Source organism: Sinohyriopsis cumingii, chromosome 6 (genome assembly GCF_028554795.1).
Source record: "Sinohyriopsis cumingii isolate HCF-2022 chromosome 6, ASM2855479v2, whole genome shotgun sequence".
Classification (NCBI taxonomy): domain Eukaryota; kingdom Metazoa; phylum Mollusca; class Bivalvia; order Unionida; family Unionidae; genus Sinohyriopsis; species Sinohyriopsis cumingii.
Genome location: NC_142966.1, coordinates 93,870,411 through 93,892,235, shown reverse-complemented (window position 1 = coordinate 93,892,235; position 21,825 = coordinate 93,870,411). Strand labels below are relative to the sequence as shown.

The 21,825-nt window shown below is 33.7% G+C and overlaps 1 protein-coding gene across 2 annotated transcripts in view; it reads right to left on the bottom strand.

Annotated features, from left to right (window-relative positions):
- LOC149797465 (DNA repair protein RAD50.L-like) overlaps positions 1 to 21,825 on the bottom strand; it is a 240,693-nt gene that overhangs the window by 150,131 nt on the left and 68,737 nt on the right. For both annotated transcript variants that reach the window (XR_016421828.1, XM_089962273.1), the window contains exons 15-17: positions 16,484 to 16,584; positions 9,219 to 9,323; positions 4,928 to 5,029 (exon numbers count right to left, since the gene is read on the bottom strand). Coding sequence is in view for 1 of the 2 variants with exons in the window: in XM_089962273.1 (XP_089818399.1) it covers positions 4,928 to 5,029; positions 9,219 to 9,323; positions 16,484 to 16,584 (308 nt within the window). In the remaining variant the exon portion in view is untranslated. The remainder of the gene's footprint in view (positions 1 to 4,927; positions 5,030 to 9,218; positions 9,324 to 16,483; positions 16,585 to 21,825) is intronic.

The window sequence follows — 21,825 nt, the reverse complement described above, 5'->3', positions numbered from 1 at the left end:
AATCTGTTTCCTTTGAAATTTCAGCAAACTATTTTATCTGGGTACATTTTTAAAAAGGAATTGGCCATCATTTTGACTATTCTAGTTACTGTCTCTCTGTGCCTATTGAATAAACCAGTACATAAGATGTAGTTTTTATTTTTTATTTTTTTTATTTTTTTTTACATTTGTGGTAGCAGCATGATGCTGCCTTCCACGCATGCATCTGAAAATTAACAAAGGGTCAACAGATGATAGAGACGCAGGTGTTCTGGTTTGATGACAGGGATTATTAGAAAATCTGAGTGTTTTGAAGGATTTAATTCTGAGTGAAAAGAAAAGGAATTTTACTTACCATCCACATACAAATGTCAGTCTTTGTAAATATATTAATTACTAGTGAGAGGCTGAAAATCAGATGAAAGACAGATTACGAGATAATACCTTGTCCGGTTGATCTCCGTTACCAGAAATGTCAACAACAAAAAGGCAGATATTTCACAACATACAGTACTCATGCTAGATATCATGATTAGTGGATTATAATATAACAATGCACTGTTTCGATGGTTTATCAATATGGACAAAGGCTTTGTTTATGTAACAACAGATAAATTTCAGTGCATTTTATATCCAGTTTGCGGCTTTCTTTCATGGGGTTTCTAAATTTCTGCACTCCAAACCAATGGTTGTATATAAAAGTTTAAACAGCCATCAACGTCACCAATAAATAAAAATTGCCACATGGTATGATTTGCCGCCAATAAGGAAAAACAATCCAAATTTGCGACATTGGCAAGACCTACGTGATCCCAGAATAAACTTTTTATCTGTTATTGTTTGTACTTTTAAGAAGAAAAATTACTTTTTCGTGTATGAGAAAAAAAAATACAAAATTTCAGGAGCCATGCCACAATCATCTTGTGTTATTCACATGCGATCTCTTCCCCAAAATGATAATAAAGTTTTTACGTTTTTTTCGTACTTTTAAGAAAGAATTTTTTTGTGTACAAGAAAAATACATGTATATGAAATTTTGGGAGACACACCACAACCGTGTTATATCCGAATTTGTGTCATAACGGAGCGTGCTATAGCGGGGTCACACTGTATGTTTAAATTATCTAGGTTGAATGTAAGCAGCCACCCTATGCCAATTCACCAAGCAGTGTCCAAGAATTCAAACTTATCAATAGGCAACGTGTTTTGACCCCATACCCCAACATAAATGTCCAAACATCTAAAATGGGGTGGGCAAGATCAAAGAAAACTTGAACTATGGGGGCTCAAACAAATTTGCTGTTTCAGAAGAGTTAATAAACACTACATATGGCACCCTTGATCCTGAAAATTTCATGAAAACTAGACAAATTAAGGATTGTCTTTTATCTTAACATACCTTCATGCTAGGTTGAATTTCTACAAATAAATTTCAAGCACCGCGAGGCTTGAAGAAAAATATATTTTATCTAAGGTGGGGTGGGGGTGAAGGCCTTTACTCTACATAACAGATACACAAACTCTGTATGAAAAATTATTGTTGAACTTAATTATAAGCATCACATATGTGCAAACAATAACAAATTACTTTCACATTTCATGCATTTTTGTTTTGTTTTTAATAAAATAGTTCAAATATGTGTAAGAATTCCTGTACTCTTTAGTGACTCGAACATTTATAAGTGTATCTGTTACAACTTTTTACCATTTTGAAAATCACTTGTGTAAAATAAGTTACAGTTAATGAACATCCAGTAAGTACACCCCTTGAAGTTTGTGATAAATGTTCACACAATCATAATTGTACCTGCCATATTCCCGGACAGAGTTCGGGTGCTTTTGAGACTCAAAATGTGTTCCAAGATCTCAAGGGGGATCAGTGCATGTGACCAAAAAATGAGACATGGTCCAATTCAGAATAAACTATCTTTTCATATTATAAGTCTATAGAAAAGATTGGAAATTCAGATTTGTTTTCTTCAAAGCACTTAAATACACAAAGAAATACAATAATTGGAATACTTTGCTTTGACAAATATCATCCCATTACACATATACATATGTGCAAATACTCACATAATCACAACCAAACACATTAAATAAAAACGTAGATGAAGTTTCTGTCATTAAAATCCACTGGATGGCAAAATATATGTGTAATTAGATGCAGTCTTTACTGCTCTCATTAGTTCAATAGATGATCGAAGGTAACGCAAGTGTCACTAGTGTTCATCTTTGTACTCACTACAGACTGGATGATTCAATCTTAGCATTGTCTAAATTGTATATGATGCAATCTGATTACGAGATATACCTCTCCCTTTAGAAAAATGAACATGACATATAGGGCTGACCATTTCATACTGGAGAAAGGGGGAGGGACATAATATTTTCACATTTAAAGGGTGATATGTATTTTTAATTTGCATTGTGCATTTGACCTTAACTGAGGAGTTTGGGCCAACCTGACTAATGTCATCTTTTGTAAACAACATAATACATAATTAATTGATGTCTATGATTGTAGATCATATTATAACATTATCATTACCTGTAATTAAACATGTTTACTTTGGGTTTGGATTCAGTACATTGGTGTTTACCTTGCAAAGCACTGTTGACTTCCCCTCTCCCAGTAGACTGCTAACATTTAAGTAAACAGACCTGACCTTACTTATGAATTTGATGGAAAATTCTATTACGATGGAATTTTTCAAAAATGATTATTGTGACATAAATCAGGTGGAGAGGTACATAAAATGGTTTATCTCAGAATTACTCATTCCAATTTTAACATCCTTTTAGCTGTGTTGTAATCTGAGAGAATTCAATTTATTTATTTAAATTATTCATTGGAATTATAAAGTGCTCATTGATACTTTAGGACTAAATCACTATTTTTGAATTATTGTGAATTCATTCAAGGACATTTTGGATTATATCACTGTGATATATATCAAGACACACATCGGCACATTTAAGACCATTGGCACATCAGCACATTCAAGACTGGATTTTATTTGGAACATTGGTGGAACTCATTCAGAATGCTCTATACTTTTGGACCTGCAATAAACTGTTGGAGCTATTTGGGATTTAATTCACAATACTGTAAGTTCCCTTTAAATTTTCCCTTTGTATTTTAGGGAAATAAATTATTTGTTGAATTTTACAAAGCTTGTTTCATGGGTTGGTGGTTCTTTCTGGGGTTTTCCCGGCTTCTTCCTCCACCATTAATACTGGCTGCCATCTATAGCTTATCTTGTGCTGAAAATTGGTGTTAAACCCTACAACAACAACAAAACCTGTTGGTTTTCACTCTTTTTTGTTACTTAGTTTAAGGACCATATAGTCATAACAAATTGGGGTTTACAGGTAATGAAGCAGTAATAAACACCTCTGTCCAGTATGAGTGTTAACAGTTTATCAACACAAATAAACTGTGCACACTGATTATTATTATTTTTCAGTCAATCTATTTTATGGCTAAAATCATCCTGAAATTAATAGTTCATATTTTAACAAGATTAAGATAATGAATAATAATAAAGACAACAAATCTGAATGTTCAATTCATCATATCAAATATGTTACAGATGGTGATCCTATTTCAATGGACAGTGTATAATCTAGAATGACATATGTTGATATTCTGTTTGCAGTATGTACACAGAATGAAATGATTCTCCTTGCTGTTGTGCTTCGCAAAGTAAAACTTTCTCAACCAGTAGTTTTAAAATTTATTTTTGCTCGGACTTGCTGATAGTTTATTGCAGCCTGAATCACCTTACAAAATGAATAACTGAAATAATCATATCTTGCATTTTATATATCGAGTAAAAATCCAATTTCAAAGAAACATTGACAATGTTCACAAACTTGCCAAAACATTATCATTCTAGGCAATGATGTGTAATAACCTTTGTTGTTCAACATGCATCTTGCATCTCTTTGATTTACCTATAACTTAAAAAAAACTGGGCTGTTCCACTTTCTGGACTTTACTTATGCAAATTAGCATAGTTGGCTCCCCAACAGCAGCCTTCAAAAAGCATGTAATACATCACCTTAGCTATTGTCAGCCAATTAAGCAATATGTGAAATGGTGATTGTCAATACCTGACCACTTGCTTTTCAACTGTCTCTATGACAATCTGCTATATAAACTGCCCCAGTGACAGTTTTATAGTAGCTCTAAGCATGACTGATAACCATTTATGTTTACTTACATGTCATGGGCATATATTAAAGTGGTGTTATCTTGTTTTACAGTAATTTTTTTCTTTTTTCAAAGATTACTGATTATCTTGCTTTTCAAACACATCTTTGTTAGGGGGTGGGAGTTCAAATCATGTTTTTAGCAAGACATGTCATGTTATGGCAGGTATGGACAACTTTGCAGTTTTTTAAAATTTATTCTACTACATGTCCGTTATCTGATGTCCACTAATAAGCATACAAAGATAGTCACTTGGCAAGTTCATTGCCAGTTCAGGGTGTTATTTTCTTAGAATATTATGAAAAATATCCCAGCTCATTTATCTGACTGAAGTATAGGGTTGATAACACATACTTAACTGCTCAGTAAAAAATCATAATAGTTGATTTGCTTTTTGGCTCCAAACATCAGCAATATTACGAGTCCTGTATATATAAGCAGTGTTATGAAGAGTATTGAGTATGCATGTGTGCATGTATATCAAGCTACATGTACTTTTGCCCCCTGTGAGTGTGAAGAACATTTCTACAGTTGCTCTCATATGAACAAAAATTAGTCATTTAAGAAAATCCAATCAATTACTAATACTTGTCAAATCAGTCAGAACTACAGCTTATATACCAAGTTTATTTCAAATCTGTACAGAAATGTGGATTCTAGAGCATTAACGAGCTGCATATTAGTGATAATATTAAATGTACATGGCATTTAGCCAACAGTGCTGCCTACCTCTTTTCTCAGTTCCTGTTTCAGTTGATCCAGTTTTTGAGCTGAAGTGTCAACTTCAAAGCGTTTCTGGTCAATCTGGAAAATTTTGACCTTGTTTGCTTCCTAAACAAAATATATTTAGAAAAAAAGATGTTTATTTGGTCTTGTGAAACATTAATATTTTGTGACATTTTTTGAAATTATTACTCTAAATGTTAGCATGTTTCCATAATAAAAAGATTTCCAAAAAATAAATTGCTTTAGACAATACATTTATATGTAAAGCAAATCATTTTGAAGCTGTACCCTAAACAATCTGAAACAGTGGCACAAGAGTGCCCATAGTTGTGACAATCATCTTTTGGGATTTAACTCAGGTGTCATTAGAGAAAGGTATGGAAGAGAGCATTGGTAATACCCTCTGTAACTTACTAACCATCACTGTAATTATAACTGTTTCTGAAAAAAAAGGAGTATGTACTACTTCTATAAATATTCATGGACAATATCATTTCCATGCAACATACTAAGAATTACTCCTACTGGCAAAATTGTGTTGAATTGACAAATTAGTAAACCTTAGCCAAAATAACTTATCAAAAAGTTTAGAAGTTAGGCCTGCATATGATCATTTTTAAAATAATACTGTACCAATAAAATGCCATTTTTTCCTTTACAAAAGAACAACAATTAATACCATCAAAAGACAAATTCAAAGTAATATGATCCATGTCAGGCTATGACAACCCCCAGATTCATGGAAGTCTCCTGCAATTTCAGTCTCCTTCCTACTGTCTTAAGTGGGAGATGAGTTCTCTCATTTACAAAAAAGAATAAAAACATCTTGTAACTGAACTGATGGATGGAACAAAAAATGCAATGAGTAGGATTATGTTAAAAATGTGAATTTATTGCATTTTGCACACAAAGTGGCAAGCCCAAGATAGTATAGCATGCAAATGAAGACAAAATATCTGAATTTGGATTATTATAATCTGATCAAGAAGTTATCTTACTGAAGGTTGATAAATACTTCTTGAAGATCACTTAGAAACACTTCAATTATTGCAAAACTAAATACCAGCATTTTGTAACTTATGGATGTTTGCAAGAAACTATGGCCAACATTACATGGTTACAGTTGAATAAATGGGTATCATTCTTGTAGGAAACCCACTGCAATTATATTCAGTGCTGATATGGTTCATGACGCCAAGATTAAGCCTGCTGTTGAAATTCATAGGGCGGAAAAGCAGCCATTTTGATCAGCAGGGCTAGTATCAGCCTCTTCACACTTAGCCACGTCATCAGAGATGAGCTACAGGTTTCATTCTTACAGGAAATTATATCTAGTATGGATATGGTTTGGGACCTTGACACTGAGTATGTTGCTGGAACTCATGAGACCGGAGAAGTTTTTTTGATTGACTTGAGCAAGAGTCACATGACACATAGTTGCTTATGGACCAGATAATGAACAAATGAACAGCTGTGACAGCAAGAAGCTGATCTCCTACAAAAGTTCTATAGTAATGTGGCATCAAAGTCAAATATTAGCTGTGGTATCTTCTAAAAAGCTCAGACACAAGCAGGTGTTAAAAACATCCCAAGTTGATGACAGTGACAATAAACCCCACACTCCAACAATTATGCTGATGATGGATGGACTCGCTTGGAAATACTGGGAGATGAATTGGAAGGCCTTTTTATGGACTTGCTGAAGGCTCTTCAGTGGATTTTATAGCAGAGTTCTCAAAGTTCTATCATCTCTGGGATTGTACAGGGCCTGCAGTTTCAAATTGGCTACAAATTGGCTACAGATTGGCTACAAAATGGCTACTGTTATGAACTTTGCCATGTTCACTCAAAGAGTCTGCAGAAGTATTTATCATTGTGTTTAGATTTAATTTGAGAGGAATCATTTATTTAAATTATTTATTGAATTACACAGTGCTCTCATGACTAAATACTATTTTGGGATTATTGTGAATTCATTCAATGACATTCTGGACAATGCCATAGTGATACATCAAGTCTATTGGCATTTCAGCACAGTCAAGACTATTAGTACATCAGCACATTCAAGACCTGGGAGTCATTCAGAACACTATTTTTTGGGACTTGTGATAAAACATTTTGAATTATTTTGAATTTAATTCATATGCTGTAAGTTCCTCTTAACTTTTAACTGGTTGGAACAGAGACTATGTTCCTGAAACATTATCAGAAACCTATCACATCTGACTTGACATTCGCTGAAAACCTGTTTGAATAAGATCCAATCCACTGCTGGTAAATTCATGGCATTCATTTGCCATTTTCAGATGAATTTGAAAAATAAATTCTCATTATTTACAATGTGTAATGATTTGCCTTTTAACCCAACTTTGCTTCTGTCAACAGGATACTCTCTAAACATCTCAAGAGGTCCCTTTAGGTATGGAAGGTTGAATGCAATTGGAAAATTAAATGATACTTACCAAATTGAAGTTAAATGATAATTTTAAAGAACCTGTATCACCCTTTGCAATCACATACCCACCCTCCATGTGTCTCATCGTGTATCCTGTGACCACTCTAAAGACTGACCAGTTATGTGACCTGTGCATCATCTATAGGTTCAATAAAATTATTATTAAACTTGAACTTAGTATGTATCGTTTAATTTTCTAATTAAATACCTCTCTCATGCTAAAAATTCCTCTACGATGGATCTGGAAGGGCACGACTGACTGTACATTATTGACAAATGGGTCTCAACGTATACAGTCTTGAACTAAGCCTACTGTGCAGAAACCATTAATTTTTTATCACACTGATTTTGTGTATTATTATTTATTAGCATTTACAGCATGTCAGCACAATAATGGTTATGTTGGCCTGATAAAAGTAAAGTTCTATGAAAATAATATAAAGAACTGCACAAAAAATCTTCAGGAAGATAAATCCTTCCATAACAAAAGGTAAAGATGTTAAAAGTCTTTAAAAGTGATAGGACATAGACATAAAAAAGTATCAAAATTAAGGGCAATTTTTATATTATATACATTGCATTATCTCTGTAAGTCCAAGATTTTTCTGGTGATACATCATCATAAGGTTCCTTAACTGTGTTTACATAAAAGAAATTATGTGTCACCTCCTGGAAGTCAATAAATTTGAAATAAAGTTTGCCTTTTGTCACTGGCAGGGTATGCAATCTGGTTGAGGTTCATTTGACAGTAAGTATGCATATGTTAGTTAAATGTGACACAATACCACCTCATCTCTGCACTCATAGTCACAGATACAATTCACAACTCCCATTCATCACCCATGCCTGTCTGCAATGTTTCTCATATATATGCATAAACCAATCACTGTGGGCATGGGTAACATTTTCTCACCATTGCGACCCAACATGAACTTTCATGGTGTCTCAGTGTTTTATCTTCCAAACATAGTCATTCCTATATATTTCATATATTGTTATACTGTACTGTTGTTGACGTCTTTCTGTTTATACATACTCAAGCAAAAAAGCTAAGGAAATCTCAGTGCATGCAGCAATGGTTGATAACGAGCATATTGGATTATCATATGTGGCTTGCAACAGTTCTCTGCAATTTATTCTATATAAAGGATACCTGTCTTACCATGATTGTGATCTCTGATCTTTAGATTTCTTTATTAACCTATGTGTAAGTTTAATATCTATAAAGTTTGGTCAAGGAACACACAACAGAATCAAAGTTATTCTGCAAAATTAATTTTTCCTTGGGCTAAAATGACCATGACCCTATGACCTCTAAATCTTTTTCCATACCTTAATAGTAGCCCTGCAAACACTCTGTCAAAGGTACATATCTGACTGATTTTTAGTCTTTATCTGTGATAGAACATCAATGTCATTGTGCAGTAACTACTAAAAAAAATTTCTTCTGTGAACATGACCTTGATCTTTGACCTTTCAGCCACAAAAATGATATGATTCCTATTTACATCAAGTGTAAGCAATTCACAAAGTTTGTTTCTGGAATTTTATGTATAATTCATGTTATTGTGTAGAAACCATTTTTCTTCATTCAGACAGTGGCCATGACCTTTCACCTTTCTTTTTTCCCGAAACTGAGAGGCTTCTTTCTTTTCCAAAGTCAAGGTATTCACCAAATGTGGCAAAGGTACATGCTGTAAAAGTGAAGATGTCATGTGGAAAAGGAAAAGTTAATAGATGGATGGACAGATAGGGTCATAACAAGAGGTAATCATATAAAAAAGGAAACAAAATCAAACATTTACTGCACCTTTTATACTTAAAATGTACCAAACATACCACAATGTCTCTTTTCATTTTCTCACTCTGCTCCAGTTTGGTTTTTGTATCTCGTAGCTCATCTATCTGTTTCTGCTGGCCCTCTTCTTTCTTCTCATATCCTGCCTTTGTGAAATTGAAGAAAGTTAATTAGTTATGGTTTGATTTAAAATTAGATAAATATACAGTTAAGACATGTTTCAACATTGATCAACCAAACTCAGGTGCTTGAGTGTGTTTATCAACGGGTATTTGATAAGTTTTGAATATTTTCTTGTAGCTTTATATAATTCTTTGCTTCTCTGAACCTGTCAGTAAATTTAACACCAACCTAAAGGCAAAACAACATTCTTTGAAATGATCTACAGCTGCACGTGCAGCATATGGACAGATGTGTGTAATGCAAGTAAATGACATTGAAGTAAAAATGTCTGAGATGGAGAACAATTCTGCTACTGAACAAAAAGTATGTAAAATTCAGGCACTTTTTGGGTTCTCTATGATTGGCATTAAGGTAAACTTGGATAAAGTTTACAGATTCCATTTTGTCATATCCTAGAATGACCAACATTAAGGTAAACTTGGATAAAGTTTATAGATTCCATTTTGTCATATCCTAGTATAACCGACATTAAGGTAAACTTGGATAAAGTTTACAGATTCCATTTTGTCATATCCTAGTATGACCGACATTAAGGTAAACTTGGATAAAGTTTATAGATTCCATTTTGTCATATCCTAGTATAACCGACACTAAGGTAAACTTGGATAAAGTTTACAGATTCCATTTTGTCATATCCTAGAATGAAGATATTCAATATGTAGTGGATTTTATTTCATTAGGCATCAAATTCATCAGCTGATTTTAAATTATTGAAAAATCATTTGAAGTTCAGAAAGGTTTTTTATGCCAGATGGTTCCAGCATTTATTGATAGCTTATCCAAGATGAAATAGCTAAACAGCTGCTACCCTGATATGAACAGATTGAACAGAAATGTTTTAACAAGATTATCACTGGTGATGAAATATAGATTTACTTTTCTGAACCTGACTCAAGAGAAAATTCTAAATTTAGATTGGAGAAATCAAACAGAGGCCACAAATCACTTGAAGTAGCTGGATTGTTCAGAGTTATATTTGCATTAGTTTTTAATGTCTGTACCTGATGCTCATGCCAATGGGCATTTTTATGCCTTTCAAGTGTTGCCAAAGGTTGTGGAACAGTACCCAAGGTATCCAATTACTACATGACTGCATAAATTCACTATTCTGAACAACATCCAAACTTTGCTACATCCTCCAAAAAGCACTGATTTCATTCCAAGTGAGTTTTGTCTAAATCCTGGTATCAACAATTCACTGATGAGCAGAGAATTTGAAATCCATCATGCAGTTGGAAGTGCAGTTTTCCAGCATATAAACAATATACAAAATTGACATTTAACAATGGGATAATCTGACTGAGAATGTATGCATGGGAAGTACTGCACTGATGTACTACTCATCAATAAAGAATTTTATTGTACTCCATACTAATATTCTGAATATTTTAAATGCACTTTGTATAGTTACAACAGATTATGGTATATGTTCTTGATTCCAATACAACAAATCTGCAGAATGCTATCTCTTGCTTGCTTGGTCAAGGCATGTTCTTAATGCCCAGTGAAGACACCAGAATGGGAAAAGTAGGTCACAGTGACCTTTTGCTTGTGTGAGCAGTGAATAAAGGATCTTGATTCCACATCTAACAGTGTTGAAAAAAACAAGCTGAATGCAAAAACTTAATAATAATGCCTATGTCAACTGCAACAGCAACAATAACAACATCACATTAAAGAATTGTAGGGGAGATAACTGGTTTCCAGTGTAAACGGTGGAAGAAGAACTCGGAGGAACCCCAGCAAGAAGCACTCATCTATGTGAAGCTACTGGCAAGCTTTCTCACATAACCACATTGGCTGAGCCCAATACTCAGACCCCCAAAGAAAGGTGAGATGGCAGTGATCAGAAAACGTGAGAGCCTTACTTTAATGACATAATAAATCTATGAATTAAAGGAAAAGGTTTACAAATTGGACACATTAAATATACAAGGTGTGAAAAATAAATGAGACCAACTCAATTTAATAAGGTCAATAACGTCCATACTATGGATTTAACAGAAAGAAAGCTAAATAACATTATCGATGTTCAACGGGTTGAGGTGTTGTTTTTATTATGTTAGAAATAGTTGAAAGGAGAATGTTTTTTTTTAAAGTTTGTTAACAGTGGCAACATTAATTTGAAGTCAGATTTTACTTCATATATAAAATGCAAAGCATGACTATTTCAATCAAAGGAATAGTGTACACGTTTGATTAATTTCCGAAGGCAAAATGTAAAACACATGTCCTGTGATTCAGGAAGCAATAATCTATTAGTGAAGCAAGCAATGTCCCTTAAAACTAAATTTCAGTACTCTTTGCTGATGGAGTTTTACTTTGTGGAGCACAACTACAATGAGGAACATATAATTCTTTGCACATGCTGCAAATAATGACGTCTGTTGAAACAGCAGCGCCACCTGTAAGATTTGGACAAACCAGAAGAAATTTGACATGCACATTCAGATGAGTCCTTGTTATTATTTGTTGTCATAAAAATACCAACTATTAACCGACCTTTCTTTTCAGGATGATTTTAGCCATGAAATAGATTCATTGAAAAACAATAATAAGCAAATGCTTATGTTTAGACAGATTATTTGTCTTGATAAAGTGATAACACCCAACCTGAACAGAGGCAATCATTACTGCTGTATTACCTGTAAGCTCCCCTTGATGAAAATTGAAATTATTATGTACTACTTTCCCCACTGTGAATTAGTCAGTCCCAAATGTGATGTATATTCTTTGTTCTACAGAGACAAGTATATCTCTTGGTCAATCTGCATCAGATACAGTTCTGACAATGCTAACATTACGTTCATCAAGAACAACTCTGTTCTGACCTGGATTCGCTCTGAGAATCCAGCAGGAAGTTTGAACAACAGTAGCATCCAGTCTCAAATGAGTGTAAAGATGAACATAAATAACACTTGCATTGCCTAATGACCTATGGACAGCAGCCAAGATTGCATCTGATTAAACCTATATCTTGCCTTTAACAAAAATTATCAACAGGGCAAAGAAAATTACTACCAATCAGTTTTAGAAAACAATTCCAATAAGAATTTGATGTGGAAAGTTTATAACAAATTAACTGCAGGTAAACATTGCACAAGGTAATCCAAAATCCAACAATTTTAGCCAGAAAGGCCAGAGTATTATGAGGGTATTGAAACAGCAAACAAAATTAATGAATTTTTTTGTTAGCACTGCTTCCAAAATTAAGGAAATCATTCTAAACCCCAATCATGTTGAATTAAGAAACTCCTGTTCAGAAAAAATTGCAGCCAACAAGATATTTTTATTCAAATGAAAAAGTTCTAAACTTCTTATGAACAACTAGAACAATGAAAGCAACATGCCTAGATAATAATGCATGTCTCCCAAGGATATCTGGTAGCATAGCTTACATATGTAAACTAAGTATATTCATGTCAGTATTTTTGAAGACAATGAGATTGGCAAAAGTAATCCCCATTCATAAGTTGGGCAGGAAAGAATATGTCAGCAATAGATCCATATCTATCTAATACAAACTCTATCCAAACCTTTTGAAAAACATGTTCATGACAGTCTTTTTTGATACCCATAACTTAATTCAACAAAACCAGTCAGGGTTCAGAGAAAATCACTCGTGTGAAACAGCCTTAGACTCCATTATAGATAGATAACTGCCTTAGATGAAGGGAAATTAGTTCTGTCCATACTTGCTATCTTAGTTCTGTCCATACTTGTTATCATAGTTCTGTCCATACTTGCTATCATAGTTCTGTCTATACTTGCTACCATAGTTCTGTCCATACTTGCTATCATAGTTCTGTCCCTTTCCTATCATAGTTCTGTACATACTTGCTATCTTAGTTCTGTCTATACTTGCTACCATAGTTCTGTCCCTTTGCTATCTTAGTTCTGCCTATACTTGCTATCATAGTTCTGTCCATACTTGCTATCATATTCTGTCCATACTTGCTATCATAGTTCTGTCTATACTTGCTATCTTAGTTCTGTCTATACTTGCTATCATAGTTCTGTCCCTTTGCTATCTTAGTTCTGTCCATACTTGCTATCTTAGTTCTGTCTATACTTGCTATCATAATTCTGTCCCTATGCTATCTTAGTTCTGTCCATACCTGCTATCATAGTTCTGTCCATACTTGCTATCATAGTTCTGTCCATACTTGCTATCTTAGTTGTCTATACTTGCTACCATAGTTCTGTCCATGCTTGCTATCACAGTTCTGTCTATACTTGCTATCACAGTTCTGTCCCTTTGCTATCTTAGTTCTGTCTATACTTGCTATCATACTTCTGTCCATACTTGCTACCATAGTTCTGTCCATACTTGCTACCATAGTTCTGTCTATACTTGCTACCATAGTTCTATCTATACTTGCTATCATAGTTCTGTTCATACCTGCTATCATAGTTCTGTCTATACTTGCTATCATAGTTCTGTTCATACTTGCTATCATAGTTCTGTTCATACCTGCTATCATAGTTCTGTCTATACTTGCTATTATAGTTCTGTTCATACTTGCTATCATAGTTCTGTCCATACTTGCTACCATAGTTCTGTCCATACTTGCTACCATAGTTCTGTCCATACTTGCTACCATAGTTCTGTCCATACTTGCTATCATAGTTATGTCCATACATGCTATCATAGTTCTGTCCATACTTGCTATCTTAGAAAAGCTTTTGACCTTGTTCATAACACTATTCTTATAAAAAAGCTGAATATTATCAAAGCAATGATTCCACAACTGATTCGCTTACATTCTATCTAACAATGAGAAAATAATGTGTCAAAATAAATAGTAGATTTTCTAAAGAAGAATCAGTTACAGGTGGATTATGACAGGGATCAATCCCCTTTCTTACTAATTTCATAAATGATCTGTCTTTGAAAAAGGGAAATGTGCTTCATCTACCAATCTATATACAGATGATACAAATCAATCAGATGTCAAACAGTTAAAACCAGACCTAAAGGTGTCCTCTCATACAGCCTTAGATTAGATTCCTGGTGTAAGGAAAATGGCATTGGATAAAAAACCAATCTCAATCTTAAGTTGGATGAAAAGTCTGAGTTATTCATCTGTACAAACTTATTTGGGAAGACAAGCATCAACATCAGTGGAGGTCCTTGGTTCAGTGGCTTCAGAGGCAAGTCACACACAGGGATAACTGAAACTAAAACAGAGTTAACAAACTTCATTAAAGTTCTAAGCAGGAAGTCTGACAATGAAGAAAACAAACTACAAGCATCCTATTCACAAGGCTGACACTGATACTGACCAATATCTGGCCCTTGCCTTTGATGCTCAGCTGAAACAAGGATGAAATCCAAAATATTCCTGTTACGGCAGCATTAACTAGACATGGTTCAGATTGCTCTCTGCTACATAAAAGTAGATAGAGACAGATGTGTTCTGGGAAATGCATATATCAGCTATGAAATAATCCCATTCTTTTTGGCCTGGGACCAGATGAACCACTGGATGCACACTTTGCTGAGATGCAATTTGTCAAAAACAGCTCCTTCTAAGAATTTCTTGATGGACACCATCATACAATGATATCTAAGAAAAATAATCTATCAAGTATGAACAGAAATATATCAGAACATAGTACAAATATAGAAAGTAAGACCAATGGAGATTAAGCAGGTTTTAGTTAGAAATGAACATCTTTGAACAGGTACTTCCTGACAACCATGAAAATGCATCAATAAGGGCTGCAACCAAGTCGCAAAGTCGGTGTTTAATGGTCTAATGTCCATAAAGAAGCCAGTTTAAAGACACAACAAGATGAAGATGAGTTTCAGAAAATCATCCAAATGATCGTAGATAGCAAAAGGAATATCAACACTTATCTAATATGTGAAGCAAACTTCAGAAAGATCTTGAATGGTTTTGGAGATTTACCCCAGAAAACAAAAGTGTGGATTATGAATGGATGGACAGTCAAATGGATATATTGGAACAAGAAAACTGTCAATAGCAAAAGGCATATCTATAGCACACATCTAATTTGCCAAATGTTTAAAAGATATCTTAGATAGTTCTGGATGATTGCTCTGAAAATGAAAATGTGATAAAGTGTGGATAATGGCTATATGGATGAACTGACCAAACAGAAAAGAACTTTTTTGGATGGAGGATAACAAGTACCTTTCTTAACCCCTATATAAAGCCATCCATAAAATTTGGTCCATGTGTATGCAGTAGAAATACATTTATTGTGCAAAAACCATTGTTTCTTGTCTGACTTGACATACCCTTGAAGCTAGACCTATGAACCCCAACATGTACAGGTGTCTTTCTTACTCCAAAATACAAGTCATCCACAAAGTTTGGTCATGAAATTTAGTCTACAATAAAGTTATATCCAGGCACCACTACCCTTCAAAAAATCTTGGTGACCTTGACTTTTGTTCTTTAGAAGCCAAAAATCAACTTCTTTCTTTCTTTATCTCAAGTGCAAGCCAACCATTCAGCTTGGTGACCTAGAACTAATACTACAGTACAGAACACATTTTCCTTCAGTTACAACAACACTGACCTTTTCAGATTTTTATCACCTAATCCAGTTACTTACTCCAAGTGCAATCTACAAAATTTGTTCAAGGTATATGATCTAGAATTAAATTATTGTGTAATAACCATTTCTCTTCTTTTAATCACAGAAATGATGACCTTTGATCCTTTAACCCTAAATTCAATAGGTTTCTTCTTTAGTTGTGTGCAAGCCATCCATCAAGTTTGGTCATGATCTAGAACTGAAGGCATACAGTGGAAACCAAACTGAAGGCATTCAGTGGAAACCAAACTGAAGGCACACAGTGGAAACCACACTGAAGGCATACAATGGAAACCAAACTGAAGGCGCACAGTGGAAACCGAACTGAAGGCATACAGTGGAAACCGAACTGAAGGCATACAGTGGAAACTGAACTGAAGGCACACAGTTGAAACCAAACTGAAGGCACACAGTGGAAACCAAACTGAAGAGTTGATGGCTGTATGATGGAAAACCTGATAATGTTCTGACCTGTGGCAGGTGAATGTTTTGAAGTTCTGCTGTACTTTTACTGGAGGAGAAGGAAAGAAAATCAAAGATCAACCAGACCTACCTTCAAAGTCTCTCTATCACTGTTCAAAGTTTTCAATTTATTGTTGATTGTGTCAATAAATCTTTTGTATTTCTCTTCAGTGATGTCATCACTCCCAAATCCTGAAGAAAAAAAACTTTATCTCATAATCTTGAATAAAGCTATGAAGCTAATACTTATTTATATTCATTGTTAAAAGTAAATAAGCTTATTATTTCATACAAATTTAAATTACTCAAGTTTTAATTAAGAACCAAATAGTGTGAAGCATATAATGCAAACAGTTAGCAAGTCACTACTTCACCTACTGGAAATTCACTACTATGAATTTACTGACAAATTATGTGGAAACAGTACGGCTCCATACAGAATCCATGACTTTAGGTATTCACAAAAATGCAATTTTGCACAAAACCGTAAAATTTGATACCCATGAAAAAATAAAAGAATTCGCATTTAAGCTTCAAAATATCCCTACTAAAAATGTGGCTAAAATTTCACTGAAATTTTGACAAAATTTCTGAAAATATCAGTGAGATTTTGTGATTGAAATTTCACTGAAAAAATATAAATGAGAAGCAGTACATCACCGTTATAAAAATGAAGTATTTTTAGTTTCTTGTACATTCTGAACCATTTTCAACAAAATTTATATTTCCCATTTTGGGAACAATGCCTTCTTTCTTTCTTTTATTCTTATTTTTCCCTCTTTGAAAACTTAACTGGATTTAACTGCCCTGTTTTCTGTTTTAAAGCAGAACTGCAGTTTTCTCCTGACCCGAGTCTGATCTTCCTTAATATGACCATTTGTTTATATTGTCTCAAATCCAGTTTTCAAAATAATGGTCTGTTTGGCCCCATTCTGCAATGATCCTATAAATAGTATTATTCTGTATATTATTTATATATATAAATGAGAATGGCTTGAATGCAAAGTTGTTGGGAACATAATTGGTCAATCTGTAAGAAAACTGAATGCCAGGACTCGCATTTTGTGATTTTTGCCATAAAGAGTTGAACTATTACCAACTCTACTGTAGCATATAACATGTTAAATAGAAGGAATTAGACCAGGATGATTTGGAAGTTATATTATTCCAGACTGATTCCCTTCCAAAATTTAAGGCAGGACAACTTATAGATCACTGGTCTGGAAGTGATGATACCATTGCCAGATACCCATGTCTATCAAAGACGGTCATATCTTTGCAGAATTGTTTTCATGGCCCACAAGTAGAATCAACCTTTAATCCCTAGTGATAATGCGATTAAAATTTCAGTAAAATCTGAAATTTCACTGAAATGTCCTTATTTCACCACCAAAATAATGGTAATTTGCCAAATTTTGCCAAAAATTCTGAAAATATCAGTGAGATTTTATGATTGAGATTTCACTGAAATTTCATTGAATAAATATCAGTGAGCAACAGTATTTCACTGGCATAAAAAACTAAGCTATTTTTCGTTTTAAATGTAATTTATTGTTTGCGTCTTGTACATTTTAAACCATTTTCAGCTGAATTTTTATCTCCCATTTATGATAGCTCTAATTTTATTGTTCATTTTTTAAACTGTACAATCTTTCCACATTTTTTCTTATGTTTCCATTTTTTCCAACTTGAAATGGGTTTTAACTGCCCTCTGACAAGATTGTTTTCCATTTTAACTGCCCTCTGACAACGATCATTTTCCATTTTAAAGCAGAATTCTGATTTTCTCCTGACCTGAATCTGATTTTCCTCAGAACGGACCTTTTATTTTATCTGTCTCCAATCCAGATTTCAAATAATTGTCTGTTCGGTTCCATTCCACAATGATCCTTATAATAGTATTTGTATTTTTATTTAATTGATGATCGCTATAAAGAGCTTTGTGACTGGTCAAAAGTTTGTACTTCCCCAATGAATCTTCACTTAATGGAAACTGATGGGAATGAGCATGTTTGACAATCATGGCATTTGGAATTTTCCAGCAAGATATTGACACAAAATGTTTGAATAACAGTTTTAAAAATGTGAGTAAATGAGAATGGCTTGAATGCAGTTGGTCAATTTGTAAGAAAACCAAATGCCAGCGACTTGCATTTTGAGATATTTGCCATCAAAATTTGAACTAATAAATGCTACAGTAATATCTAGCATGTTAAATGAGAAGGAATTGGACCAGATTTGTAAGTTACACAATTACAAACTGATTCCCTGCCAGAATTTAAGAAGGGACAAGGTATAGATCACTGGTGGGGAAGTGATGATATTGCTGTCAAATACCCATGTCTATCAAAGATGGTCATATCTTTGTGGAGTTGTTTTCATCATGATCCACAAAAAGAATCATCCTTCAATGACATGAGTGGTATAAACTATTAGTGTTTCTTTTTGCTAAACATTCTAGTTTGTGTTAGATTTTTGAGGAAAATCACTGTAATTATATCATAATAAAGGTTTGTCATGGCTGCTTATGGATTGTGGGCTCAGCCAATTTCAAGCGATTACAACAGCATCACAGACTGTACAATCAAAAGTTGAGTCTACAGTACAACTTCTGTATCTAATGTATGTCATAAAAGCTGTATATTTTAGTTTCATTTATACTGAAATTTTACTGTGGTTAATAAAGTGTTATATAATTGGTACCCATTATTCCTTTTGAAACCTTCTGAAATGTCTGTGAAAAACTACTGAAATTTCAATAACAGATCTTTAGTAACTCTGAAATTTCTCTATTTCAGTGACATTTCACTGGTAATTCAATGAAATTTCAGTAGAAGTTTTGGCAAACATTGTAGTGAAATGTCACCAAAATTTGAGTGAAATCTTGTCAAAATTTCAGTGAAAGTTTTGGTCAATTTTTTTTTAAAAATCTTCCCAAAATTTAAGTTATATGTTAGTAAAATATCATCCAAAATTTCAGTGAAATCTCATAAATATTTTGACCAAAACTTTGACGAAAATTTGGCAGAAATACTAGTGAAATTTCACTTAAATTTCAGTCACATTTTCACTAGGGATGTATGAGTGATATTATTATTTACATTAGCAAAATATTTCATTTGTGCTTGAATTCTGAATAAAATCAGTGTAATTATATCATGATAAACTTTTGTAACATCTGTTTATGAACTGAGGACTCATTCAAATGATCACAACAGCATCATGTTTGTACATTCAAAAGTCTCGTCTGCAGTACAAGTCCCATATCTTGTTTATGTCACATAACAGCTGTAAAAGTTTGTTTCATTAATATTGAAATATTACAGTGGTTAAAAAAAGTGATGAACAATTCTTATCCATTATTTCATTTGAAACCTTTTGAAATGTCAGTGAAAAATTACTGAAATTTAAGTGAAAAATTTCACTGGTATTTCAGTGAAATTCCACTGGTAATTCAAAGAAATTTCAATGAAAGTGTTGGTCAACATTTTAGTGAAATTTCACTAGAGATATCAGCATAAAGTATCAGAATCCCTTGAATAGATGACAATTCCAAACGTTTTGGAGTTGCATCCCCTATCTGACTCTCTGTTAGCTCTGGTTACAAATCAGTCATCTGCAATGTACATTAGGATTGCTATGCATGTCAATTCAACAGTGACCATGTTGTTAGCTAGATTTGAGGCTCATGTGTACACAGGAAATAAGTCCTTTTCTATTTTCTATACAAGTGACAGGCATCAGGGCCATCTTAACAACATTGTAGGCTCTGGGCAAAGCAATGCACTGGGGCCCCCTACCGGCCCTACCCACCCACAGGAATTCCGCTAGATGTCACTATTTTTTAAAATTGGGAAACGTGCTTCCCACTGCACTTTTAAAGCAAATTAACTGGCCATTAGGTTAGGGAAGCACAGCACTAATAACACCACTAAACATAATTGTAAAAGAAAAAAATAATTTATTGCTATAATAATCAGGAGTCCATATGCCTGTCAGTGCCGTCTTAAGGCATGGGCACACTGGGCAGTTGCCCAGGGCATCACGCTTCTAGGGGCATCATGCTGCCCATATTGTTAATGAATATTGAAAGATCTTTTGGCAATTTAAGTACACATGCATTACACTGTTTGCCAGAGCTTATCAAAGAGCATGTTAAGAAAAGGTGCTTACGTTAAATTGATTGTTTACTCAATACATTTTAGAAAGGCGTTTTATCTATTTATTTTTTGATTAGGGATGGGCTCCAAATCCTTTCCACCACAACCTGCTTTTTGATCTTTGATCAAGTAACCCAAACTGTGTAAGAGCAACCATTAAAAAAATATGTTACTCACGAACACATTTAAAAATGTGGTAAGAAACATTAGCAGCAAAAATATAAATATAAATTACAAAGTACACTGATAAATTATTACTCTGATTTAACTGATCGTACCCTAGATTGGCATCCGTAATTCCACTACTATATTGCTAGTGTTACTTAAAACTGCTGATATTGCTCAATAAACGTCTCAGCAGTGCTGAGTGAAGTGATATAATTAATTAAGAAATTGTCTATTCTGATGAACATGACTGCAAATTATCAATTCTTTAAAATTTCATATTACATTTTATATGGATGTTAGATATTTCATATCTCATGATATATGGATGTTATCGATATTTCATTTAACATTTTTTATGGGTGTTATAGATATTTTATATAACATTTTATGTGGATGTTACAGACATTTTATATCACATTATATATGGATGTTATAGATATTTCATATCTAATGATCTATGGATGTTACATATATGTCATATTACATTTTATATGGATGTTATAGATATTTCATATCTCATGATACATGAATGTTATCGATATTTCATATTACAGTTTATATGGATGTTCAGTTTATATTTCCATATGACAATCCCAAAATTTGTGCATTATTCACTCTGGCTTCAAGTACAGTAGTCCCCCTTTTATAAGGCCACCCCTAATGCAGCAGGGAAGTGGCCTTATAATGCAGGTGGCCTTTCTAGAGGGGGATGACAAATGCGAATAGTAAATACATATGAAGAAAGTCACAAGTACATTTAGTTTTAAATATTTAATATTTTAATTAAAAAATCACATGCATGATGTGAAATAAATGTAAAACAAACTGTGTCATCATTTTCAAAAGAATGCTATGAATAACCATTAATATAGTTTTAAAACTGTCTATATAATTATGTTACAGTTCACATCATCTGTCACTTTGTTGGTAACAGTCTAAAAAACAAACCAGTCTCATCACATTAAAAATATCCTTGCTGTCATATCTCCTGCATATATCGTTTAGTCTTTTGTTCCAATCTTCGACAACTTCATTATTAACATCAGCTGATTCTCCACTAAGGACAGAACACTTGATATTGTGTCGCACTTGAAATATGTGCAAC